The sequence below is a fragment of the Ostrea edulis genome, chromosome 1 (genome assembly GCF_947568905.1).
Source record: "Ostrea edulis chromosome 1, xbOstEdul1.1, whole genome shotgun sequence".
Lineage (NCBI taxonomy): Eukaryota > Metazoa > Mollusca > Bivalvia > Ostreida > Ostreidae > Ostrea > Ostrea edulis.
In genome coordinates this window covers 93,197,240-93,225,081 of record NC_079164.1, presented here as the reverse complement: position 1 = coordinate 93,225,081, position 27,842 = coordinate 93,197,240, and the positions used below count along the sequence as shown (strand labels likewise).

The 27,842-nt window shown below is 35.3% G+C and overlaps 1 protein-coding gene and 1 long non-coding RNA gene across 3 annotated transcripts; one reads left to right on the top strand and one right to left on the bottom strand.

Moving 5' to 3' along the window:
• Positions 1–27,542, top strand: LOC125673606 (sodium-dependent proline transporter-like). 2 transcript variants are annotated; one of them, XM_056166457.1, is made up of 14 exons: positions 1–135; positions 13,198–13,418; positions 18,189–18,320; positions 21,142–21,433; positions 21,593–21,725; positions 24,153–24,287; positions 24,653–24,756; positions 24,851–24,975; positions 25,180–25,292; positions 25,608–25,736; positions 25,936–26,035; positions 26,367–26,467; positions 26,877–27,047; positions 27,342–27,542. In XM_056166457.1, exons 2-14 carry the CDS (start codon positions 13,235–13,237, stop codon positions 27,483–27,485), a joined length of 1,863 nt encoding a protein of 620 aa, XP_056022432.1. In that variant the 5' UTR covers positions 1–135; positions 13,198–13,234; the 3' UTR covers positions 27,486–27,542. The 2 variants fall into 2 exon arrangements, with proteins under 2 accessions (XP_056022432.1, XP_056022422.1); XM_056166447.1 differs by having other exon boundaries at positions 24,581–24,756.
• LOC125673703 (uncharacterized) lies at positions 18,910–19,640 on the bottom strand. The gene is made up of 2 exons (XR_007369699.2): positions 19,537–19,640; positions 18,910–19,091 (listed from the first exon to the last, which is right to left on the bottom strand). It is a non-coding gene; the product is annotated as an uncharacterized LOC125673703 (long non-coding RNA).
• Positions 27,543–27,842: the final 300 nt, after the last annotated feature.

Sequence of the window (27,842 nt, the reverse complement as noted above, 5' to 3'; positions counted from 1 at the left end):
TGAAATCTACATTATATAGGAAGCTATTTCATTGAAAGTACACGTGTCAAGGACTTTATTTGATAGCGCAGATATACGCGGATGTGTGTTGCAGGATCGCTGTAGCTTGCAGAGAGGAATATATCCACACTGCAGGTAAGGTCACTGTGTAAATTTACAATTTTCATTTCCAATGTGAGATGTATAACATGTAACAACGTGCTTCAACCTGACCTATTTATAGCATCTGTGTTATAACGAGATGAAAATTAAATAGAACACGAGCACTCCGGGTTTTTGTTTTTTGTTTTTTGGGTTTTTTTTTTGTGCACTTGAAGTCTTGATTTCAGATGATAAAAAGTAGCAATAATCTATTTACAAATTTGAGCATTTCGATTATTGAATTTGGTTTTTGCATTTTGCCTGAATATGAGAGTCACATTAAAAAAATGCAAATCATTATGATCCCACCTCTGGTGTGTCCAGGAATCTGTATTTGTCCAACTTTTAATTTTGTATTCCTTGTGGGAGTTTTGAGATTGATCACTGTTCGTTACCTTTTCATCTTCTAACTATCTACAATTGAAGACTTAGAAAATCCGGAGGGTTAAGTGGTGATCTATGTGCTTGTTACTGAATCTGATCACATTTAATGTTAAAATTGATAAAATAAATTAAATGATTTTAATCCAGAATTCAACATCTAGCCGTTTCAGATATGCATATATGTACTCTTATTATGCATATGATTAGTACGATTGAATCTTCATAATAAATGTACCATGAAATGTTAAAAGTTAATTTCTTAATAATATCGCTTGTACTTGAAATATTTTATGAATGTCACACAATTTAATCCCTGTCCTTATATTTCAATTTCCAGTCATAAAATCGAGAGAGAAATATTAGGAGTCACGTTAAAATCATCGAGATAGAGATGCACGTTCAAATTATTGAGATATTGAAATGCACGTTCAAATTATTGAGATAGAGAAATGCACGATCAAATTATTGAGATAGAGAAAAGCATGTTCAAAGCATTGAGATAAGGAGATGCACGTTTAGATTATTGAGATAGAGAAAAGCATGTTCAAAGCATTGAGATAAGGAGATGCACGTTTAAATTATTGAGATAGAGAGTTGCACGTTTAAATTATTGAGATAGAGAGTTGCACGTTTAAATTATTGAGATAGAGAGTTGCACGTTTAAATTATTGAGATAGAGAGATGCACGTTTAAATTATTGAGATAGAGAGATGCGCATGCACGTTCAAATCATGGATGGAATTTTACATGAAACTTACCTAGACTTTTCAAAAATATTATTTTGGATAACCAAACCTTTCTTTAAAATATAAGAACTTTAAACTTTACAGCGCAAGTTGTTACGGAGGCCACACCATCCCCGTGATAACTAAATAGTGTATCCATACTTATATAGTGTATCCATAGTATCCATACTTATATAGTGTATCCATACTTATATAGTGTATCCATACTTATATAGTGTATCCATAGTATCCATACTTATATAGTGTATCCATACTTATATAGTGTATCCATAGTATCCATACTTATATAGTGTATCCATACTTATATAGTGTATCCATACTTATATAGTGTATCAATAATTGTATGGTGTATTAATAATTACATGATGTGTTAATAATTATTTAGTGTATTAATTGTGCATGAAAACTGATAATTACATCTGTATCATTATTTTGTTCAAGTCTGTAATGCTGTGAAGATAATGTAGCCTAATGAAGAGATGACTACAAATATAATCAGACACAATTCCTATTGTAACCATGACCCAAACAGACAAGCCTTATTGAAATATATGTCACTCAGTGACAACTAGGTGCTGCAAATAACGCTTGTCTGTTGCGTGCAGTTCCATGGTATATGTACCTAATGTAATTTTAAAAGCCTTGTGATATACATGGCACGTTTCACCTTTCAATCCTAACAAGGTACAAATAATCATGCTGACCTAATTAATGGATGGTATTAATTTTGCAAGATTGCACAAGGTCCTATTAATTTTAAATGGGAAATGCTACTCCCGTTAATTACTTAGAAAAATTAAGTGGGTTCTTAACCCCGAGTAGTATTACAACTTCCGGTAATATTGTCGTCATTCCCCACTTCCCCTGCCAAAATATGGACATATCTTCATCTCGTATATGGGTCGGTTTGAGAACAATGCATAGCATGGTGTTATTTACAGCATTCTTTAGTGACTAGACTTTTTTTATGATTAAGATAATTTCACTTGATGGAAGGGACTTGTGGTAGTGATCCATGAAGTGAGGGCGGCCTAGTGTTACTATGTAAAGGATGAACTACTGATATTGACAGCCGGATTCTGCGCGTATAACAACCGGAACTGAATGTCGTCGCACCGGTCAAAGCCCTTGACACAACAAGACCCTATCCGGATATTGTTGTTAAATATTAGAACAGAGAATCTGTTGAGCAATGATGTAGGGATACATCGCGGGGAGTCATTGTCGACCAAACATCAAGTCGGCGATTTACAAAAAGTAATAAGTGAATACCTTTGAAAATCTAGCATTGATTTAGATTATGTTATGAATCTATCTGTTAACGATCATGACTTTCTTCTTCTTCTTTTTTTATTATTTAGTACAACCAACAGAGAATCTCAGGTCGTACAACGGTCATTATAGAACAATAAAATGTCTATTGTGGGGGGTTTTCATAGTGGAGAAGAAGCAATATTTGAATTATGATAAGTGTATTTTTGATTTCTACACTGAAGAAGAATTGGGAAATTAAAAAAGAAAATTGGCGTCGTAACACTTGTTATTGAGCTACAGTGTTCTAAACATGGCCTTTTTGCACTTAAAATTTATTCAATTAAACTTGATTTCACTGTTGTTGTCAACACAACATAAGCAACACAAATCTATCATTACATGAAATAGATACATAATCATGTCTTCTAGCACTACAGATAAAATAAAAGTTTATTACTAGTAATGGAAATAAATAATGACCTTTCTGCACTTGATATACGAAAAATTTCATGATATCAAATTTGAGAGTTTAAAAGGACATATTCGGAGAAATATAAATTTCTAAAATTTCACATAATTTTCAAGATATTGTCTTAATTGAAACTGGGACTTTAAAAACTAGGGGTTAAAGAGTAGAGACCAAATTTTTAAATAACAGTCGAAAATACTGAATTTTTATACAAAATTTCGAATAAATTAATTAAAACTTTTTTAAGAATCGGTGTTCTATTTCGAAAATTAATAAATTACAACATTTGAACTAGTTCCAAGGCTCAACTAATTGTATCATAAATTATAAAACTGAAATACACGTATAGGAGTATGAAAATAGAAGTTATATTGGATGAAACAGATACTGTAATATCACCAGATTTAGAACTTTTTGATTAATCAATCCTTCCGCCACAAAATATAGTCCCTGCAATTTCCTTTCAAAATTTGAATAGACAGAAATGTTCTAAACTGGACAGGGTTCAGTGATAGATGGTTAATATGTTTGCACCAATGGGATCAGTATTGAACCAGTAAATACTAGATGTACCATCCTGAGCAGTTGTGCTCAAAAGCTCAGGACCCCACGTCCTTCGGACGACACGTCGAACATTCAACTCCAATGGCTCGAATTAATGAATGAAGGTTAAAGTCAGTCCGAACTTAAAGACTGGAATCAAGGAAGTAGTTTTCATCAAGTTCATATAATCGCTCAAACCACATATATGGTACATGAGGTACATTAAATAATCATACATTTGAATAAGAATAAGGTCAAAGTATATACAAATACACAATATACATGTAGTGAAAAAATATTTACATGATATGTTAAGGAAGACAGACTAACTATCAGATCAACATACAACGTCTCTTAAGTTTTTTAACTTTACTGGTTGACATAATTTCTTGAAATTTGATAACTTTAGATCCTGTGCAGTGCCTATTGTGTAGGTAATCTTTTCTAATATTTGACAAAGCACTGCATTCTGATATATAATGGAATTAATGCAAGTTTATCATTTTCAGTATAGATATAGAATAATAGCACAATGTAAAAAGGGAACACGGAAAATGTATCAAAACGAGGTTGATCGATGATACAGAGAACAAGTTATCTAAAACCGAGAGTTTATTTCCCTTTAATAAAGGGGTTTAACTCCGCTGATTTGCTCGATGAAAAAAGATCATTTTGATGGTTTCAAAATAGTATTTTCATGTATTATGGTTTTGCTGAATTTTCAGAAAAGATGCTTTAAAATTCTCTTGGGTCTAAACTTAGCGAATTCTTCCTCCCCTTTCGTCCGAAAATTCTGCTAAAAAGGGTAAAAAGTAACGCATTTTGGGGATCCCCTTTAGAAACCAAAATCAATGGGAGACCCCATCACCCACTTTGAAAAATTCCTGGATCCGCCCCTATGCAAGCTGTTTTTGCAAACGTACAAATCTGTAACATAGGTCAACGAAGTATGTACACACTGCATCCTTGGGATACCTCATCTTGCAGTGCTGTATCGTGGCCCACTGACACGCTGCTGTGATGTGTTTATGGGATACATTATCTTGCAGTGCTGTATCGTGGCCCACTAACACGCTGCTGCGGTGTGTTTGAGAGTTCCACGGCGGATGTAGGTCGACGTGAATTTCTCGTCTTTCTGCACACTGAAAGATAATTCGGAATTTTATAGATATTATTTTTATGACCCAGTAAACGAAATATAACACATTCATACATCATCAAGTAAACAGAAAAATGACTATGAATGAAAACACATGTAGTTGAGATTTTTTTTTATCAATTAATATTTACCAGATGGGGGAGGGGAGAGACAGACATGTGAATTTAATTTTGAAGTTCAGTCATCATTTTAGCGGTATGTGATGCTGAGGGTTATCGCCCGGGGGTGTAACTCTTGACATGCGATATATTGCCACTTTGAGTGAATGACGCTCATTTTTCGAAAATAGGAACCCCGTCTTCACTGGCGGATTCGTTGGGGGGCACACCCCCATAAAATTTTCAAAGTTTAGGTTACAAATCAGTGCGTACTATAAAAAGAGGGAAAATCAAATCATATCTATAATAATTGATTCTAAAAGGTGAATGTCAAAATAGATGAAGTCCCTAACTCCGTATTTTCCATAAGTAGGAGAAATAAGCATTATCTTGCTCTAATATTGTACACATATAAATGAATAACCGTATAGTGATTCCGAGTTCATATGTTTTTTTCCAGTAGAAATACTAGTATGCGTTTCTTGAGAAATGTTTATATATACCTTGGTTTTATTTTTTTTTTTCAGTCCCTCCCTCCCTCCCCCAAGTCATGCATTAATTTTTTATTGGCTATTATAAAAAAAATTTAATCTACTTCTTATTTGAAAAACGAGAAAATCTGTTGAGGCAAGAGGTGTAACGTGATGAAAAGGTGCAAGGGCGGATCCAGAGGGGGAGGGGGGGGGGGTCCAGGGGTCCGGACCTCCCCCCCCCCCTTTTTTTTTAGCGGACCTAAAAAATTAAGTTATTCAATTTTAACGAGACTTTGCGTCGAAATGATATGAAAGGTGGATACTTGCATGTAATACCATCATTCAAATTTATCAACACCAGTATATCATTTAATTCCACAATGAATAAGACGAAACACTGATATATGTTTACGATATTTTCGTCAGATACAAGTATCACTTAAAATTATTAAAAAGTATATGTAACATAAAAGTTTTGTTTAAGAAGCAGACAATTTAAAAGTGAAATAGAAGTGCCAGGAAATGCTCGGAATGCAGGATTTTGCACCATTTACCGCAGACCCCTGGCCTATTGGGAGTAACCTTTAAATCAGCTTTTTTTTAAAGATTTAAATCAGATCTGAGTATAGGGATAAAAATGACTAGAACGTGAGAAACAAGAGGTAAAAACGAAATCATTTCCTTGTATAAACTGTCTCAAAATCTCCCTAAAATGTTACATGTATAAACTGTCTCAAGATCTCCCTAAAATGTTACATGTATAAACTGCCTCAAGATCTCCCTAAAATGTTATGTACACAAGCAAAAAATTGTGTAAATGGGTGGGGTTGGAGTTTGTGAAAAGTACTAAAAGATCGATCAAGTGCTAGACCCCCCCCCCCCCTTCACAAATTCCTGGATCCGCCTATGAGGTCTGTGTAGGAAGAATTCAATTCCAAGAAATACAAATTGATGGACTCAAATCACAGCCCAATGACGAGCAAATAAGTTTGACTAGAAAGAAATTTACTGATGATAAATTTTGCCTCATTTGAGTAGTGTTGATAAAAGTGTGTTTCTGTTTGTAAGGGAGGATGTAAAGTCACATATGAAGGCTAATTATATGGTTAAATTTTACATTTAAAATCACTAAAATTCATGAGCTTCCAGGGGCTTCGCCCCCTGGGCCCCCACCAGGGCTTTGTCCTGGACCCACTGGGGGCCTTAGGGTGGCCCCACAGACCCCCTACCTCTGAAAAAATTCCACGCCCCCCCCCCACCAGAATTCCTGGATCCGCCCCTGGTCTCTACCCTGTTTGGAACACGGCATAATTCTAAAGTCATAGAGCGATCAGTATGATGAAAAGTTGGGCTAGATTGTTTATTAAGATAAATAGTTATCTATATAAACATGCAAACACCCCACCGCCAACCTTGCAAATTATCATTGAGAGACTGGTGTGTTAAAATACATGGAATAAATAAATCCACGTCACTGCTATACATTTCAATTTTAAAATGCTTCAAAAATGCTTGTAAGCTAATACTTATACCCTATAAGTCTTATTATATTAATATACTCAAACCCTATAAAATCTGTAAAATCCAGGAGCTTCCGGGGCCGTCGTCCCATGGGCCCCTCCAGGGCTTTGCCCTGGACCCACTGGGTGCCTCAAGACGGCTCCAGACCCCCTGCCTCATAAATTTGCACCCCCTCTAACTGTAATTCTTGGATCCGCCCCTGGTTACTCATTTAAGTGAGTTAGTGTACGTCCATGCGAATAGACGTAAAGACGCGAGCAGACGTGTTTCTTTGACGTTCAGCGCGGGTTGTGAGTATTTAACGTATTCAGTATATTTGACACACTTTTTACAATTTGTACCATTATAAGAGGTGTATACATATGTAATATATGCAAAATAGGACCATTTGCAATGGTAAAAAAACAAAAACGCGTAAACCTGCTAGAAAGAAGAAACTGGGCATGGATAGTACGGAGCAGAGTAGTGGTTAGGAATCGCCCGTCCTCATCCGGGTGCTCAGTGAAGCGTGCAATGTATACGAACTGAGGACAATGATCCTGTTTTGTGATAATACTAACAATTTGCCACTCCAACCCGAGTATATCTATGGCAAGTGCATTTAGCGAACTAACTCCATTAATTAGTTAGACGCATTGAATAGCATTATGGAAGTTATAAGCAGATTAGTTGGTAGAGTGATGGATCAAAACTATTGAAGATTGAGATTTTTGCTTTTAAAAAGGGTGGGGGTAACGAGTTTGACAGGATGGAAGGTGAAGATAACGAGCAGTGATCAATCTCATTACTCCTAAAAGCAATACAAAATAGAGTTGGGCAGACACAGACCCCTGGATATACCAGAGGTGGGATCAGGTGCCTAGGAGGAGTAAGCATCCCCTGTCGACCGGTCACACCCGTCATGAGCCCTATATCTTGATCAGGTAAACGGAGTTATCCGTAGTCAAAAGCAGTGTGCCAAGAACGGCCTAACATATGTACTGACTTTTCATGCGAGGTGTCCACGCAGCTTAAACATTACAAACAATTTAAGGACAGCATCAATCACTGGAAAAATTTGGAGATGATCTGAGTATGGGGCTGAGTTAGGAACTGGATTGAACAGTGAATTCGAAAACTTAATTGAGTTAAAAAGCGCACATCGTCGGACACCCACGGTCGGTCACACTCCATTGACTTCAAGGAGTGCGGCCGACCGTGGTGTCCGACTGTGAAAAGCGCAGTGTTGGATCTGAAATATCGGTCTGTAAAGAACAATTTGGTTTTTAGTGGCCTTGGTGAAGAGATGGATGAGGACACAGAAGGGACACTTTCATATGTCATGTATTATGAACTTGAAATGACAAGAACATAGAATTCGTCAATTCGACAATATATAAATGTTGCATGTAGCTTAGGGTAACATTGAAATTTTCACCTCGAGAAAACCATTGTAGCCTCGGTTGACAATGGTTTCTCGAGGGGTGAAAATTTTCAATGTTACCCTCAACTACATGCAAGGTGAAGATAACGAACAGTGATCAATCTCTATTTGTTTTATATTATACTGAATGTTATAAAAACAACAAAGCAGTTCAGACTTACGTCTGTTGACATTTGATCAATCACTGTCATGCGATATTTCGTATATCGATGCGGGTATTCGTGTTTATTACAAACGCTCAAACGACGTCGTCTAACAATCTACGGAAAACCGTAAGCGCATAAATTTGACGCATGTGATATATATCTTTTAATAATATCACCCGTTGTCAAGTACTGTTACCCGTTGCTAGATACTATCACCATGGAGGGCGTGCTTTCAGTCCTCAGAGGGTTTCAATGTTTTTTCAAATGCTTCTCGACCAATCAGATTCGAGTATTTTACATGAAAGTATAATAATGTACCGTCTTCCGGGTGTACAGTACAGAAGGACCACCCTATTGTTCACAGCCCGTTTTGGGCCCGAACTCGGATACCACAATGGAAACTAGCTATATGCTAAATTGTGTTATCCTGGATAAATAAAGGCTATTATTATCATTAGAAAGGGGTCAAACTCTGACTCGCATAAAAATAAACTACCCACTCGCTTCAAATGTCTAATAAAATCAGAACCTAGGTGCGATATGTACAATTTGCATAAATTAATGTTTTAAATACTTGCATGCAGAATTTCAAGCCACAGCTTCTTTTATCACAGAGACTAGATGAAACCCCGCGCAAGCGCGAGAAATCGGAATTAAATAATATTGCATAGAGGAAGGCCTTTTTAATGCGTATTTGAATTGGTGCGTACATTAAAGGGGAAGGCTACCCAAAAGATTTTTACATGATAAATGATAAGATTATTCATATGATAAAGATTTGTCATACAATTCTGTTGATATATGGCCTAGATAAGCTTCGGTACTAATTTGAAAACGTCAAAAATTGAAATTCCCGCGATCTATAGAGGCTGTCATGATGTGTAACTCTTTTGTATTCAAGACCACAAAAATCAATAATTTTGACGTCACACTGTCTGTTCCGGTTTTGATGAAGATCATCCACAGGTGCTTGGGTTCAGGACCCCCCCCCCCCCCCCCTCCGAATAAGCTACATGACTTGATTTAATTATTTTTTTCTTGACAGTATTTCTGATGCATGTCAACAACGTTTTGCATACCCATAAGTCCAAAATAATTTAAAATAAGCCCTAAAGAAATACCCTCACTGGTTATTATAACAGAACTTATAATAACCAGTGAGGGTATTTGTTTTTAAAGGGCTTATTTTGAATTACATGTATTTTGGACTTTATGGGTATGCCAGACGTTGACATGCATTAGAAATATTTTTTACAAAAAATTAATTAAATCAACTCATGTAGCTTATTCGGATGGGGGGAGGGGGGGGGGGGTCTGAACCTAAGCACCTGTGAGATCATCAAAGATGTGCATGTGGTAGATTTTACGAATAAATAGGTTGATGTCTTCCTGGCAAGCAGTTAATCACACTAATGCGAACTGGAGATATGCAAAAAGGTTGGGTTTTTTTCTCTCGAAATTCCCAACTCAACCAAGTCATTTGAAAAGAAAAGACTACGTAAACTGTGGATCCATCATTTGAGAAATGACAAGTTGAGGTACAAGACATTTGTATGAAGAACGTTTACCGTCTGCCTTGTCTGCGATTCGACCGAACGTCTTTTTTTCTCAATTTCTTGCGAAAGAACGGACTCAAATCTATACGGCTCCAAATTTAACTGTTCGTGACTTGCCATGTTTACAGTGCTGCTGATGAAATAAACCGGAATAGACGGTGTGACGTCATAAATTAAACTTTAATGGCCACTCTCTTAGCGGCGGATAATTTAAAATACATGATAGATTAATATTGATTTAATTGTTAAGCAAGAATTTTTGTTGTTAAAGACTGTCAATTACGATATCAGTAAGTAATACTTTAATCATAAAAGCAAATATGTGGTTAGGGTTGCCTTTCCCTTTAATTGAATAAACGATATCTTTAATTTAAATTAATTTAAGAAAATTATCTGAATAATTGCGTGCATTTGTTATGTTATATTTATTGATATCATAAATACAGCAATAAATTTTTATTATGAGGAAGTCACTTAGAGCTCCAAATCAAATGTTCTTTATGTAAACATAGATGATCTATCTCCGTATTAAGAATTAGATAATTGACCAAAGACAAAATGAACGGTCATTCATAATTTCAATATTTAAAACCGAGTATTGCGAATGTGTTTGAAATGGTAGTTTTTCTCCAGTGCGACAATTTAAGGGCAAAATTATGAATACACGTCGTTTCTTCTCGTCAAACACAATAATCAATTAAAACATAATGCACTACATGAATGACAAACAGAAAAACTGCTATATTATAAACAGTGGCCTGATTTATTGGCTTTATCAAGAAGTGTACGACCTAATTTCGGTAAGATGTTTAAGTTTTAAGGCGCAAACTTCCCAGATCAGTCCTGGACCATTCGATATCTGAAATATTGAACAGTTTTGACTTATTACTTACTTTCAAGATCTATGTCACCACAAAACATGTCACCCAAAATAAATAAAACTCTTTTGTGTTTATCCATGTGTTTGTACATATCGGTGACTGTTAATGAATTATTACAAAAGTAACAACGACTTCTATAATCACGGGAAAAAATAAGAACATGCAAAATATCAGATGAATATCGTATTTAAAAATTCATCAATAGGGTGTGACCGCTCGACAGGGGATGCTTACTCCTCCTATAGGCACCTGATCCCACCTCTGGTGTGTCCAGGGGTCCGTGTTTGCCCAACTAAAGCAAAACAAAATAGATAGTTGGGCAAACACAGACCCCTGGACACACAAGAGGTGGGAACAGGTGCCTAGGAGGAGTAAGCATCCCCTGTCGACCGGTCACACCCGCCGTTAGCCCTATATCTTGATCAGGTAAACGGAAATATCCGTAGTCAAAATCAAGCATCGATGAACAACGAATTAATTTCATATTGTATTATCTTCAATTTACATTTTAATAAAAAAAAGAAAGAAAACTGGCTTAGATCCGCCATTTCACTTTAATTTTGCTATTTTGGGGTAGTTTGTCGAAAACGAAAGTAGGTGTGTAATTATTTTTATCATATTAACTAATTAAGCAAGATTCTATTATGCCTTACGGATTTCACCCCACATATGAAACAATATTAAAGGGCAAGCAGTAATTATGGAGCAAGTGTTTCGGAGTTTATTGGCAAAACTTGTTAATCTATAAGTATAGATCATATACATCATCGATTTCTTAATTTCACCAGTTTACAGACTCTGGTCTATTTCGATAATCAACTATAGTAACTATAGTTAAACCATAGTACGATCGAACTGCTTTTGGTCGAAACCGGAAGAGGTGTTTCTGCGCATGTCTGGTCTACCAAACAGCAACATATGCTTTATACAGAATGTTTAAACTTTAGTAACCAGACATGCGCATTGAAGGTCTGAAAGCAATCTAGGTATGTGCAATTAAGTTTCGGAAGTCAACTAAACATCTACTATGGTTGATGATCAAACTAGCCCAGTTACTGATCCAAGTCACAGGGTGGTTTCTCGCCTATTACGAAATTCAGACTAGTTTGAAAGATTTCGGACCTATCAAATTAAATTTCACATCAAACATACGCTATTTACTTCTTTATTATGTTTATGGTATCACAGAGTTCGGGCCCAAAACAGGCTTAGCCCCTGTGGTTGATGATAGGCGCCGAATGATGTACCCCATTCAGAAGCGCTTTAGACAAGCAGGGCAAACACAAAACTGGTTGGAGACGAGCTCTTTATCGATGGAAAATTGTATTAATCTCGAGATTCTGTTAATGATGTGCAACCGGTTAGGAATTATAATGCCCCAGGTCAATTCTGAACGCACCTGAGTTTCTGGACCGGACTCGCAGACCGCTGCAAGTTTCGCACCCCTGATGTATTCTGTATGTGCTGTAGTTACTGGAGCGGACCCATAGACCAAGTCTCTTGGCAACACCCCCTTCCCCATTATGCCGCATGGCTCCACAACATAGGGGTGACCGGTGAGTGAACATAAGTGTCGGATCATGGAACACGGCTTAGTGGTAAATTAACAAACCCGGACTGTATCTCCAAAATCAGCGGATACGACCTGGTATCTGACGATATGCTATGGAAATTATCATAAGTTTATTTTCCCAAGAAAAGGTGGCGGTATAGTTGTGTATTGTTAAACACATCTTTCTGGTATTATGTGTAATGTTTTAACTATTGTTCAAAAAGATAACATTTCAACTGGTAAAACAATCATAGTAAAGCGCTTAAGTGAAACGAAGGGACCACTCAACACATCTGCGAATTTTCCACATTCTGTCTTATCGTTTTAGATTTTGATAATTGCACAATTGAAAATTGGATAGCTAACTTCTTTCGATATGAAGAACGATGGTTTTGTGGATTTGTCGGAATAAATATGTACATGTACATGCATGAATTATTTTTGCTCTTAAAAATCACACTTGTTATTTAAAAAAAATCATTTTTAACAACGAATATTTAAATATGAGTTACAATGTACATGTATAATCAATGTGCAAAAGTATCTTGTAAACATTGTATTTACTGAAAATGAATATAGAAACCCTAGAAATTACATGTATTTAAAGGACGGGTTTCCTTGACTAGGATACACAATATTAATCTGCAGACATCGGACCGGTGTAGTGTTCAGTGTGTTTATCGTTTACTGTCGGTTTTTCGTTTCATCTGTCATTCATAAAATCTTATCTCTAACTGTATACATACTATGTTCTGACACATGAAACTTACTCGCACATAACCTTACAGCAGCATTTGAAATATTTGAAAACGCATTAAACTCCATCTTCAAGCATAATTTGTATTTTAAAGGAACGTTTCGCAGTCAACAGTAGCAAGAACAGAAAAAATGGAAATGAAAGTTATATCCCGAGATTCGAGCCCCGGTTCATCCGACCTAGATAGTGACCAATCAGAGAATGAGAGAGGTAGATGGGGGAGAAAGATGGACTACATGTTATCCATGATCGGTTACTGTGTTGGTCTGGGTAATATATGGAGGTTCCCTTATCTCTGTATGAGGAATGGTGGAGGTAAGTTTATCATGCTATGTGAAATCCCTTTTTCCGTACTGAATCTGTTCTTTGCGTTATGTATAAAGCAAGTTGTTAATTTTTGCTTTAATTATTTATTGCAGACACAAATAGAAAGTTTTGAGGGATATATCTCGATTGATATATATATATATATATATATATATATATATATATATATATATATATATATTCGATTGATGTAAATTTCTCTTATATGAAATAATACACGTTTCAATGTATTTGAAATTACATCAAAAATTGAATATTCATCCCATTTTAGACGAAGAAGGCATTTCATAGTGTGTAAAATTGTAGTTAAAAGTGCGTGAAACACGATCTTTGGCATGATAAAAATAAGCATGTAAGTTAAAAAGATAGATAGGCTTTCCAATGCACAATGAGGTGGCTAAGAATAGTTTAATTCGTACGAAAGGCGGATAGACTCATTTTCGAAAAGTGAAAAAAAAAAATCTAACTCGTTAGTATCTCGTTATAAGGAGTTAATCATCTCGTGATAACGAGTTAGTTATTTCGTTATAACGAGTTAGTATATCGTTATAACAAGTTGATTATCTCCTTACAATGAGTTAGTTATCTCGTTTTAATAGTTATTATCTCGTTATAACAAGTTACATCTTCGCTAACCAAGGATTACCGATCCGCTCCGCTTCCCTACAACAGAGAAGCGGAGCGGATCATAAACCCTTGGCCAGCGAAGATGAACAATTTAATTATCTCGATATAATTAACTATCTCGTTATAACGAAATAGCTGAATTCCTTACGGAAACGTTGCAAGACCTTCTTACGGAAGCTCATTTAGGACCTATAAAAATATTTTTGAATTTGAAATAACGAATTCCAGAATTCGTTATTACAGATTTAATTTGTTATTTCGAACTTTTAAATCCGTTATAACGGATTAAAATTTGTTGTACCGAATTTGTTGAATTTGTTATATCAAATTTAAAAATTTGTTTTTAACGAATTAAATTTGAAAACACCTGATCTTACCTCTGGTATATTCAGGGGTTTGTGTTTGCCCAACTACGGAAGCCCATTTAAGACCTATCAAAAATATATTTCTAATTTGAAATATTCGTTAGTTTGATTTTAATTTGTTATTTCAAACATTAAAATTTGTTACAACGGACTAATTCGTTATAAGGAATTTGTAAACTTCGAAATAAGGGATTTCAAAATTTGAAATAACCAATTCAATTTGAAATAACGGAATTTGCATGATTCGTTACAACAATTTTTTAAAAACTTGTACTGATGATAAGGTGAAGATAACGAACTGTCATCAATCTCAACTCCTATAAAGAATACAAAATTAAGAGTTCGGCAAACACGGACCCGTGAATATATCAGAGGTGGGATCAGGTGCCTGATCTTGCGACATCTTCATCCAACTACATTTTATTAACTACTCGTTTTAACAAATTGTATTAATTTGTTTTAATGAATCAAAATTCGTTTTAATGAATTGAAAAATCTATAATTTCAAATTATTTAATCCATTCTTACTAATTCTGCAATTCGTTATCACGAATTATTTACTAATTTGATATCAAATATTTTATAAATCGTTATATCGAATTTGACAATTTGATATAATCATTTCTAAAATTCGTGTTTTCAAATTCAACAAATTTGTTATAACAAATTTAATCCGTTATAACGAATTTAAAAGTTTGAAATAACAAATTAAATCTGTAATAACGAATTCTGGAATTCTTTATATCAAATTCAAAAATATTTTTTGAAGGTCCTAAAAGGGCTTCCGTTAAAAAAACACGCATACAAACTAGACAACGTTTTAAATCAAACTTCACAATCTTAAATTTTAATTGGTCGGGGGGGGGGGGGGTTAGTGGCAAGTGTTCGTCCTCCTCTACACGGGTTCAATTCATTGGATCAAATGCTGTCTGACGAGTTACAGTACATACCAATTGTTAGGACGTTCTTTACATGCTACTTTTGACTACGGATTACTTCGATTAACTGATCAAGATATGGGCTTACCGCGGAGTACGACTGTCAACGCTCGTTACCTTCACTTGTTCAAGTTTACATCCTTAACACTCGATACCACTTTGGGGAAAAAAGGAGGGGGTATAACCCAATATATTTTACTTTGGATTGTAAAGATAGTTTTTGAATGTAAAAATAACAGGAAATGTACGCTGTCAAACAAGAGGCCCATGGGCTGGATCGCTCACTTGAACCATCTTGGCCCTGCCGTTGTTCAAGGTCATTAGGCCAAACACCAGTACGACAAGGTCTATATACAAAATATTAAAGCCCTACCTTAAATAGTTCAGGAGAAATTAAATAGGTCAGGGTTTCTCAAAAGTAGGTCAAACTCCAAGGTCAAAAGATCGAACACCATTGTGTCACAGGGTCTTGCCTAAAAATAACACGAAATATGAAAGCCCTACCTAAATAGTTCCGGATATACTAATAGGTTATGTTTTCGAAAAAAGTAGGTCAAAATCAGAGTTCAAATTCACAAGGTCAAAGGATATGATGTGAAATGAAAGGTCTTGCCATAAAAAATCTATACAAGATATGAAAGATCAACCTTAAATAGTTCAGGACATGTTGTATGGGTCAGAATTTCATTAAAAGTAGGTCAGACTTTCAGGTCAAGGTAATAAGATCACACACCATAGAATCACATGAAAGGTCTTTCTGTAAAGAATGTATATACAAAATATAAAAGTCATAGTTCAATAGATCTAAAGATTTTTCCAAAATATTTTAGCATATAAAACTTTGATCCCCTTTTGTGGCCCCACCATACCCCCACCCACCCCAGGGGGGGGCATAAATTTAACAAACTTGAGTCTGCACTATGTCAGGAAGCTTTCTTGTTTTGAACTTTTCTGACCCAGTGGTTCTTAAAAAGAAGATTTGAAAGATTTTCCCTATATATTCGCATGTAAAACTTTGATCCCCTGTTGTGACCCCACCCTACCTCTGGGGGGCCATACAATATTAACTTTAGTCAACTTGACAGGGGCGTAGCTTCGTTAGGCTCGAGTAGGCACGTGAGTACACATTATTTTTATGCCCCCGAGATCGAAAATCGGGGGGCATATTGTTTTTGTCCTGTCTGTCATTCTGTCATTCTGAAATTCTGTCATTCTGTCTGAAACTTTAACCTTGCTAATAACTTTTGAACAGTAAGTGATAGAGCTTTGATATTTCACATGAATATTCCTTGTGACAATACCTTTCCGTGGGTACCAACATTTTTGACCCCGTGACCTTGACCTTGGAGTTTGACCTACTTTTTGAAAACTTTAACCTTGCTAATATCTTTTGAACAGTAAAAGATAGAGCTTTGATATTTCACATGAGTATTCCATGTGACAAGACCTTTCCGTGGGTACCAACATTTTTGACCCCGTGACCTTGACCTTGGAGTTTGACCTACTTTTTGATAACTTTAACCTTGCTAATAACTTTTGAACAATAAGAGATAGAGCTTTGATATTTCACATGAGTATTCCTTGTGACAAGACCTTTCCGTGGGTACCAACATTTTTTACCCTTGACCTTGGAATTTGACCTACTTTTTGAAAACTTTAACCTTGCTAATAACTTTTGAACAGTAAGAGATAGAGCTTTGGTATTTCACATGAGTATTCCTTGTTACAATATCTTTCCTTTGGTATTGAACCTTTTGACCTTGACATTTGACCTACTTTAATTTTTTTTTTTACATTGGTCATAACTTCTAAATGGTAAATATTAGAGCTTTCATATTGTACATGAGCATTTCTTTTGACAAGATCTTTCTACTGGTACCAAGATATTTGCCCTTGTGACTTTGGCCATTATCGGGGGCATTTGTGTTTCACAAACACATCTTGGTTTTTTTCCTTTTCAAACATATTTTTGTCCATAAATGTTTTGCAAAAAATATGTTCAAATATATTTCTAGCTTTTAAAATCGGATATAGAATTATTATTCCGTCGGGCCTTTTCTTTTTATAATGTATTCTACATGATATAAATAATGATTATATATTTTCTGTAAACTTATGATCACAATGACTCACTCGACTTAACAGTTAAAAAATGTTTTTAAAATTGTACAATATTTAATGTCTATTGTAATTATTTTGATCGTCAGCGTAGTGAAAATGAGTTCTAATATTTCAAAAATTTCTCGGGAGTGATGTCAGAAAGCTTTCATGTACATCAAAAATTTCTGGTCCACTGGTTCTAAAGAACATTTTTAAATGACCCTATTCAATTTTGTATTTTCGTGATTACCTCTCCTTTGAAGGGGTTGGTCCCGTCATTTGAACAAATTTGAAATCCCTTAACCCACGGATGCTTTGTGTCAAGGTTGGTTCTAATATTGGCCCACCAGTTCTGGAGAGCCAAGTTAAAAATGTAAAAAGTTTACTGACGGACAGACAGACGGACGCCGGACAAAACTCACTTGAGTTTCTAGCTCAGATGAGCTAAAAAGGGAGAAGCCCTCTAGTTCTATGTGCTTGCATTAATAGTTTTATATTTATATTTTCCATAAAATCATTTGCATCTGAGCTGTCTGATTTATTGCTAAAATATCGAGTGAGATAAAATAAAAATTTTCAAACCATTGTGGTATATAAAAACAATAAAATCTTTTGTTCATAACAATGGAAATTAAGTACATGTATTTTTGTTGAATAGAAGAAAATACGTCACCTATTCATTTGTTCGCAGGTAGAAATAATGTAATATTGTTTATCGTTTATTACAGGCGCTTTCCTGATCCCGTTCTTGCTTTTTCTGATGGTTTGTGGTCTACCATTGTATTTTCTGGAAGTTTCGCTTGGTCAGTTCACGGGGAAAGGGTGTTTTCATGTTTGGGAGGCTTGTCCTCTTTTCAAAGGTAAATGAATCCAAAAGGCTTAGAATTTTCCATTTAGTTTATGTGTTTGTGTTTTTAAACATCTCATCTTGATGTGTATTGTTTATGCGTTTATCCATGGTCGATATTTTACAAAACAGTATTATATTACCTATGAATTTTATATAAGATAAGTCTTCATAATCGTCGTAAATCCAAAAGTGATGATGAAAAAAGTTAAATCACGTTTCCTGTGTATGTACTTCTGTAAGTATATATACATTTGACCTTTTGTCGTACCGCCGCGGTGGTCTAGAGGATGAGCGTTCGCCCCGCATGCAGAAGGTCGGGCCTTGAATTCTGGCCGCGACAGACCTAAGTCGTTAAAACAGGCAGAGACAGTTCTATCGCCAAACGCTCGGCATCAAATGTTAATGTCACAGGTCCTCGAAGATTACCTTAAAAACGGATGTCCTGTGTCACAGTAGGTGTGGCACGCTAAATAACCCTCTCTGCTCAAAGGCCGTAAGCGCCGAGCAAAGGCCTATATTTGAAGCCTTTCATTGGTATTGGTCTCCTGTCACAGATTGACCGAGTTCTTGTCAAAATAAATATAAAAGAAACGACACGCTGCACAACTACAATATATATATTTTTTTCTCCACTTTTACAGATTACATATTGTTTACTACAGTTCATTAAATAATTAAAGTTGGTTTCTGCTTCCACATCATATGGTCTTGTTCCCAAACTTTGGCGGGCAGAGGTATAACGTGTGAATGGCAATATTTCCTGTATTTGGTCTACTTGGACCTATAATATAAATGTCATTTCAAGAATACATACTGTATCGTTACACAACAGTTTACTATGTACGTAAACTTCATACTGTACACTTGATAAATCCACTATAACGTTAATACTGTGGTTTTACATTTTACCACTACTTCTGTATACATCGCATATTTTGCTATACAACGTATATACACTGTACACTGTACTACGCGTACAAAAAGTTACGCATATGTAACTTTACTACTACTCCATGAGCATAAAGTTCTACCCATATTTACTCATTACTTTGATATAATATACTCACTACTGGTACATTATGACGTGTGAAACAATATTACATGTACAATATGCAAACTTGAAATTACTTTTACTATAAAGTTGTAGGATAAGAGAAAATGGCAAAGCTGTTTGCAATGCATTTAATACGGTATTTACTAAATATATTGAATAATGATAAACTTACCTCAGAAGTGAAGTGAAGACAATCTGGTTTATATGAGAAATTAGTACGTGAAGTTTTCAATATACAAAACACTGAGTGCCAACTATATCTCTGTGCACGCCTTGCCTGCTACTCCCAAACTAACTCGCAACTGGTATTTCAAGTGAATATATACACAGGTATCTAAATTTAGACCTGGTGAACATAATTAACTTTACCTGTATGGAAGCAAGTTAGGAATAAAATTATATACATTTAATTCTTTTGTACAAGGTTAAAACTAGGGAAAGTAGTTTGGACATAAAATGTGACATCTCCATATGAGTGAAACATTATCGAGTGAGACGTTAAACAAGATACAATCAATCAACTGTTCAAAGGCCAATGAGTAATGAAGTTGTAATCTTCAAAATCCATTGCATCTGAATACACACGTCCAAACATAAGGAGGAATGCTACATCAGAGAAATTTGATATGGATGAAAAGTGAAGGATATGTACAACAATATTTTGAAATTGAAAACTTTCAAATTTACTTTATTTAGTCAAAAAATGCAGTTTTAGTAGATAAAATTAAAACCCCAGCTGGACTCGAACCCGCGATCTACAGTTCAGCAGTCGACGTGCTTTTTTTTTTCTTCCTTTTATTAACATTTAAACAGATATCACAGACTAATCATCAGTTACAATCACATTTAAAACACTTTGTATCTAAAATATGAACAATAATATTCCTTCTGTTTCTCTCAACAGAGGATTTCTATGTAAGATTTTTTTGATACAGGTTCATTTTCTTTTCGAAAACAGTCAATTAATAATGGTTATATGAAATGTAATGTCTCAATGTATATCTACAAAGGCTTTCAATATAAATTTTCTTTTCACTTTGCAAAAATATCTGTCGTCTTCTATAAGTACAAAATCTGCATACTGATATAAAATAATTGACAAAAAATACATTCACGTTTTTGGTACCCTTATGTAATGCTGTCATGAATATTTCTTCAAAGTTTAATCTGTTAAAAACATCACTTTCACAATATTTCAATAATGATTCAAAATGATAAATAAGAAAATTGTTGTTAAATTACATCTGATAAAAAATGAATTACGTCCTCGCATTTTAGCATACAAATTGGACATATTTTAGAATCAGACTTCCCTATCCTAAAAAGTTTCTCACATGTAAATATAATATTGTGAAAAATTTTGAAATTCAGTTCAGTAATAATTCGACGTGCTAATCTCGACCTGCTAATCTACTGAACTACTCAGCTAGGCGATGAATTTTTAAAGGAATAGACAAATATCGCTGATATTTATATTTTCATCCATGTTTTAAAAGAAAGTCCACCATTATGACGATGTAGAGTATCTCCTTAAACAAGATACAATCAATATTAATGTTAATATTGAAGTAATTAATGTTAATATTGAAGTAATTAATGTTAATATTGAAGTAATTAATGCTAATATTGAAGTAATTAATGTTAATATTGAAGTAATTAATGTTGATATTGAAGTAATTAATGTTGATATTGAAGTAATTAATGTTAATATTGAAGTAATTAATGTTGATATTGAAGTAATTAATGTTAATATTGAAGTAATTACTGTTAATTGTAGGGATTGGTGTCGGGATGGTCTGTGTACTTTTCGTTGTCACCCTGTATTATAACATAATTAATACCTGGACGTTGTTCTACATGGGGAGTTCCTTTTTCTCACCCGTCCCATGGACCAGGTGTGACGAGGAATGGAATACCCCAGCGTGTATCAACGACAGACCTACAGCGACATCTAACGGCACACTGATGAACGTGTCCGTTTCCTCCATTCACTCCAATTACTCAACAACTGTCGGTATCTTAAACGGCACTAAAGTTGTTGGCATAACAAGCGAAGAACAGTTTTGGTTGTAAGTGAAATTTTTTAATTTGTACCATATTCAATTTTCTATTGGTTTCTTCACCTATGAAATGTCAAATTTGCCAATACGACGATGTTCAGCACCCACTTTTGTTTTATGGTTGTTTTTTATGGATTTATGGTTTGTTTATGGACATTTTGATTTCAGCAACCACATTCTTGATCTGTCAGATGGTCTGCATGATATTGGTACCTTGAACTGGCGCCTAACACTTTGCTTTCTGATAGCGTGGATTGTGGTTTGCCTCTGTTTAATCAAAGGAGTAAAATCTCTTGGAAAGGTAGTTATCGTTTTTTATGACCCGCCATGAATATGGCCGCCGGGTCATGTAGTGTTTGTCATGCCCATCTTCAGTCCTTCCGTCAGACTTTGCGTTTAGCCCAGTTTCAAAGAAACTATTATTCAAAATATTTTTATCACAAACCTTATATGATGATACATACATGTATTGGTGACATCTATTCAACTGCATCAATATTTTTTTTACCTTGACATTTCCTTTGACATTGACTTCACTTTTTAGCTCAGTATCAAAGCAACTAAATTAACAATATTTTTGTTTTTGAAATTGACAAGTAGGAAAAATGGGTGATTCCATTGGTAAAACCCAGGAGCGTCTGGGAAATGTGCTTCCTGGTCCCTACCAGGGCTTTGTCCTGCACCCACTGAGGACCTCAAGGTGGCCCTCAGACTTATTACCGTACTTTGCGTACACTCCATTTTCTGGCTACGCGCCATTTATGTGCTTCATTCATGATTTTTTTTTTAAATCCAATTTAACATGGATACAAATGTTTTGAAAAATTCAGTATAAGATTATCCTCAGGAAACTCATATAAAAAGAATAATTAACACAAAAATCAATTTAAAAAAAAAACTAATATAATATGCAGAAAATACAAAAAATAACAGCAAGTCTTTCTCAATATACTGTGTTAGTACCAGTATCGCTGGATCAGGTAAGAATGGCTCAGTGGCTGATCCGTGGATCACGTGAGCCAGGTTTAGATATACCGGAATCTACAGTGTAGCAGTCGACGCGCTAACATACTGAGCTACTCAGCTAGACAATTAAATCTGAAAGGACTAGACTAATACATTTTTATGTGGGGCTTCAACAGTCTCTTTTAAAGTAAGTTTTTTTTTTGTTTTTTGTTTTTTTTGTTTTTTTTTGTTTTTTTTTTGCAAATTATATGGTCATTATAACGATCTAGTTTACCAATATAACCTATTATTGGGTCAGATGCTGTCTGACGTCTTTCATACCGATTATTAGACCGTTCTTGACACAGTGATTCTGACCACGGATAATTCCGTTTACCTGATCAAGATATACGGCTCACTACGGGTGTGACCGGTCGACAGTGGGTGCTTACTCCTCCTAGACACCTGACCCCACCTTTGGTATATCATCCAGGGGTCCGTGTTTGCCCAACTCTCTATTTTGTATTGCTTATAGGAGTTATGAGATTGATTACTGTTTGTTATCTACACCCTTTCATAACGAAATCAACTTCGCGAGAGATAATTCTTCCTTTTAATCGGGAATGTTAATCACTTTTATACCACCTTCACACTCACGGATTTTTCTTGCGAGTCCTTACGGATCTCCGACTCGTAGTCAATCGCAAGTATTCGTAAATCACTCGTCGGTATCCGTTAATAACTCGTCACAACTCGCACACACTCGTAAGGATCCGTGAAAGTAGGGGCAAATTTTTTGACATGTCAAAAAAAATTTCACGATTGTCCACGGATTTTATTTTCCGTAAATAACCCGTAAATAACTTGTAACAATCCGTAAGTATCGTAAACTGGTCGCAAGAACATTTAAACTGCTCGTAAGAATCCGTAAAACACTCGTAAAAGGTTTTTTTTTTACGAATCTTTACGGTTAGTTTACGATATGTTACGGATAGTTTATGAGTTGTTTACGGATTATTACGAATGCCTAAGTGATATTTACGATTTCATTCACGTCGGGTTACAATCGCATTACGAGCACTTTACGTATAGACACGATTACTTTACGAGTACATACTTAAACTTTACGATTAAGGAAAGGTATAAAAGACGCAAATTCTGACAGTTTTTCTTTCAGTTGTTATCAAGACATCAAAGAAGTTACACATCTTGCATACAATATACATACATGCTATTACAAGTAATGTCAGTTGTCGAATGATGATACAAAGCCAATTGCGAACACTTTTGAGTAAAAAACGTAAACAATCGTAACTAACTCCTAACTATTAGTAACAGCACGTTATCAACACGTTAACAGGTCGTGCTTTACACTTAAAAGCTAAGCTAAATCGTAAATTTCCGTAATGTACTCTTAACAATCCCTAAAAAGCTCGTAAAATGTCGTAAATTGCTCGTATTTATCCGTGTTCACTCGGAACAAATCGTAAATGTGTGCCGTAAATGCTTCGCAAGAACTCGTAATAAACCGTAAATGGCCCGTAAATACTCTTAAAACGTTCTTAAATAGCTCTTTAAATTGTCTAAATCGTAACAATCTGTGTACTTTTACGGATTTGTGGAATACATAAGGATCCGTAAGAAAAATCCGTGAGTGTGAAGGTACCATTACGTGCAATAACAAACTTACATTTTGATTGAAAGTTGCAGTATCTGAATTTATGTACCGCCCGCACATTGTTATTCAGAGATAATTTATAATTAGAAATTTACCTGTTTATAGGTAGTATACGTAACGGCTACCCTACCTTACCTTTTGCTGACGGTGATTCTCATTAAAGGATTGACATTGCCTGGGTCAATGGACGGCATCGTCTTCTACATTCGTCCAGACTTCAATAAACTTGCCAACATCCAGGTATGATCAATGTTAAAGGAATGCACATGTACAAATGTATATCAATTCAAAATTCTGTATGTATGCAAAATGAATAGATTTAAATTTGTTCGGAAAAGGCAGCATTCCGTTAGCTCTGAACAAGGTATTGATATACAGAAAACTGTCGATATAACTGAAATTTAAAAATGTTCCTGGCAACTTTGTATGCCATGGTAGTGAATGTCACTATCTTTCTACAGGTGTGGTTGGAGAACGGTTTACAGGTGTTCTACTCACTGGGACCAGTTAATCAGTATCACTATATTTTACAGGTGTGGTTGGAGGCAGGTTTACAGGTGTTTTACTCACTGGGACCAGTTAATCAGTATCACTATATTTTACAGGTGTGGTTGGAGGCAGGTTTACAGGTGTTTTACTCACTGGGACCAGGATGGGGACCCCTCATTACAATGGCCAGCTACAACAAATTTAACAACGATTGCTATAGGTGTTTGATTTTGGTATTACAATAACTTGTAATTATGGGTATTTTTCTCTCTATACCATGTTTCAATGTAATCATATCAATAATTGTTTCTAAGGGACTCTATAACATTAACACTGATTAGCGAAGGAACGAGTATTTTTGGAGGATTTGCTATATTCACCATTATTGGGTACATGTCCCATTTAGCAGGAAAACCCGTAGAAGACGTAGTGCAGGCGGGTGAGTATCACAGCAATCAGAGTACAGAAAGTACTGGTAGTCCTGATACTATCATACATATATAATTTTATAAATAATAAATAGCATACCAGTAGAACCATGTAATCGATCAAAAGCAGTTTTTCGTACGACACCTGTCATAAATTGTAACATTCAGCAGACATGCTTCTGTTCTCGGCTGAATTTGACTGTTTTCCACGCCAGGTCCTGGGCTAGCTTTTCTCGTGTACCCGGAGGCTCTTTCACAACTTCCTTTTCCAAACCTCTGGGCAGTTATGTTTTTTGTGATGTTATTCTCCGTTGGATTAGATAGTCAGGTATAAAAACAAGCCTAGCTAACATGTACAATGTATATATAAAAACAAGCCGAGCTAACATGCACAATGTATATAGTGAAGGTATAAAAACAAGCCTAGCTAACATGTACAATGTATATAGCGAATACATTATTAAAGATGAATGGTTAAAGAGAACGATAAAACTCGTACCTCTTGTAGACCATAAATTATACTTAAGAAAAACAACAGGTAAACAGAACTATCAAACCTGCCAACCATGTGACCAGAACCCTACTTCTCATAAGTCACGTGCCCTCTGAGGTTTTCCTACTCGTAATCTACTATTTTTTTCAGTTTGCCCCACTGGAGGGATGCTTGTCAGCTGTCAGCGACATGTTCCCGCGCCTTCGACGTCACAAGGCACTTCTGTCAATAGTGTCATGCGTCTTCTTCTTCCTGGTTGGATTGGTGTTGTGCACAAGTGTAAGATTTTCATTGACATTGGCAGTTCATAAAATTATTGAATCATATACGTGGTATAAGTGCAATAGTGCTGTATTAATTATTATCATTTAAAACTTGTTTTTAATGTTCATCAAAGAGAAGCATTCTTTTAGTCTTTCAGGCTGGTCTGTACATATTCCACCTCTTACAGTACATTGTATAGCTCCGTTTCTTTCAGGCTGGTCTGTACGTATTCCAGCTTCTAGACTGGTACATTGCAGCGTTCTCCCTTCCTCTGTTCGGCATGCTCGAGTGCCTCATTTTTGGTTGGATTTATGGTAGAAATCTTTCTTTTAACCCGCTGTCTTTCAAATGTAATTCGTGATGTTTTGATTTTCTTAGCGATGTTTAAAGTTTGCGGCCTTTCAAAACCATATATTTGAGTTAGTGACCTACTTATGAAATGTTTGAACATTATGAGGTACCGAAGATTATGATTCCATTTTTAACCATTTGAATTATGATAAAATAATATACACTAAATGATTACATGATCACAGAATCTTTGAATTAAAAGGCACACGTGTACACTTTCATACTGTAACCATTTGTTTTGTGATTTGATACAAAGACGTTTTCAGTGGATTACAAGAGTAAACTGCATTGTAGGGGCGGAAAACATGTCACGTGACATAGAGATCATGATTGGGAGGAGTGTTCCTGTGTATATGAGGATACTGTGGTGTATCGTTACGCCTTTATTATTAATGGTGAGACTTTAATAGCATCAAAAGAACAGAATATTAATGAAATGTCATACATTATGTACATGCACGATTGATAATTTCTAAAGGTATAACAGTTTCTGTAACAAAATTGTGTCAGATTAGAAAATGAGGTATCCACTTTATTGAGAATTTTAAAAACATATATAGCCTAAAAAAATAAAACAACCAATGAATATGACACTAAGCAGAGGAATATCCACTTCCTTAAACATTTAATCTACATTTACCTACATGTAACAAACAAAATTACAGACAGGCATATTCTTAAATAACACTTGAAGTGGACAAGTCATGCTTGTATTTGAATTGAATTTATCCCCCACTGTGCAGAAAATTTTATGACCAAATCAAAACACATTTTTAAAAATTTCATGGTTTATCCCTTTTTCAGTTGCTGTTAATATTTTCTTTGTACACATATCGCCCACCAATGGTTGGTTCGTATACATATCCTGGGTATGCCCGAGCTTTTGGCTGGATGATCGCCTTACTTCCTCTCGTACCTATACCGATCTGCGCATATCAAGTCCTACGCAGATCTAATGGCGATACTTTGTATCAGGTAATTTGAGTAAATTTACATATTGATTGGATGAGTTTCGCTTTCAAACAATTCTTTCCCTTCAAAAATATTCCTATTGAGTTTCTCAATAAGATATATTTAAATTAAAGATATTCCTTTAGTCTACGTTTATGGTTTATACATGACAAATCTGAAAACCCAAGTCTAAAGATATATTCTGCCCACATTAAGTGGTAACGTCTTAATGCAAAGTTATTTCTCGGGTATTCTGTTCGTCAATCACTGATATTAGATTTTGCTATTAACGACTTTAAGTAACACTCTTAATTTCAGAAATTCCGTGAATCTTTGAAACCTTCAGAGGACTGGAGACCAGTATCTACAACGGAATCCGAGAAATATAATGTTGAAAGCAGATTTCCCCCTGGAGACATGAAATCAACCATTCTGAGAAACGTTTTGGGAAGGGAATCATAGAAGTGTTCTGATGTTAATTATCGCCTATTAATTATACAATACAAATGTATAAATATATCCCATAAATACTGGAGTGGTGTTTTATTCTACAAACAGGGAAACATTCGATATCTTTATGCGATTATGATGTTCATCATTGTTCGCTATCTTCACCTTTTCATGGCTATACATTATGGAGGTTTCATTTTCAACCATTCATAGCGGGGAAGTTAGACTTACACACTGATTTTCACTACGTATTACTCCGTTTACCTGATCAAGACATAGGACTCGTGGCGGGTGTGGCCGGTCGACAGGAGATGCTTGCTCCTCCTAGGTACCTGCTAGCACCTCTGATATGTGCAGGGGTCCGTTATG

Coding starts and splice junctions, on each gene's coding strand:
- LOC125673606 (XM_056166447.1), top strand. CDS start 13,235: ATGGAAATGAAAGTTATATCCCGAGATTCGAGCCCCGGTTCATCCGAC. Junction 26,036..26,366: donor CATTTTTGGTTGGATTTATG/GTAGAAATCTTT, acceptor ACTGCATTGTAG/GGGCGGAAAACATGTCACGT. Junction 27,048..27,341: donor ATGGCGATACTTTGTATCAG/GTAATTTGAGTA, acceptor TCTTAATTTCAG/AAATTCCGTGAATCTTTGAA.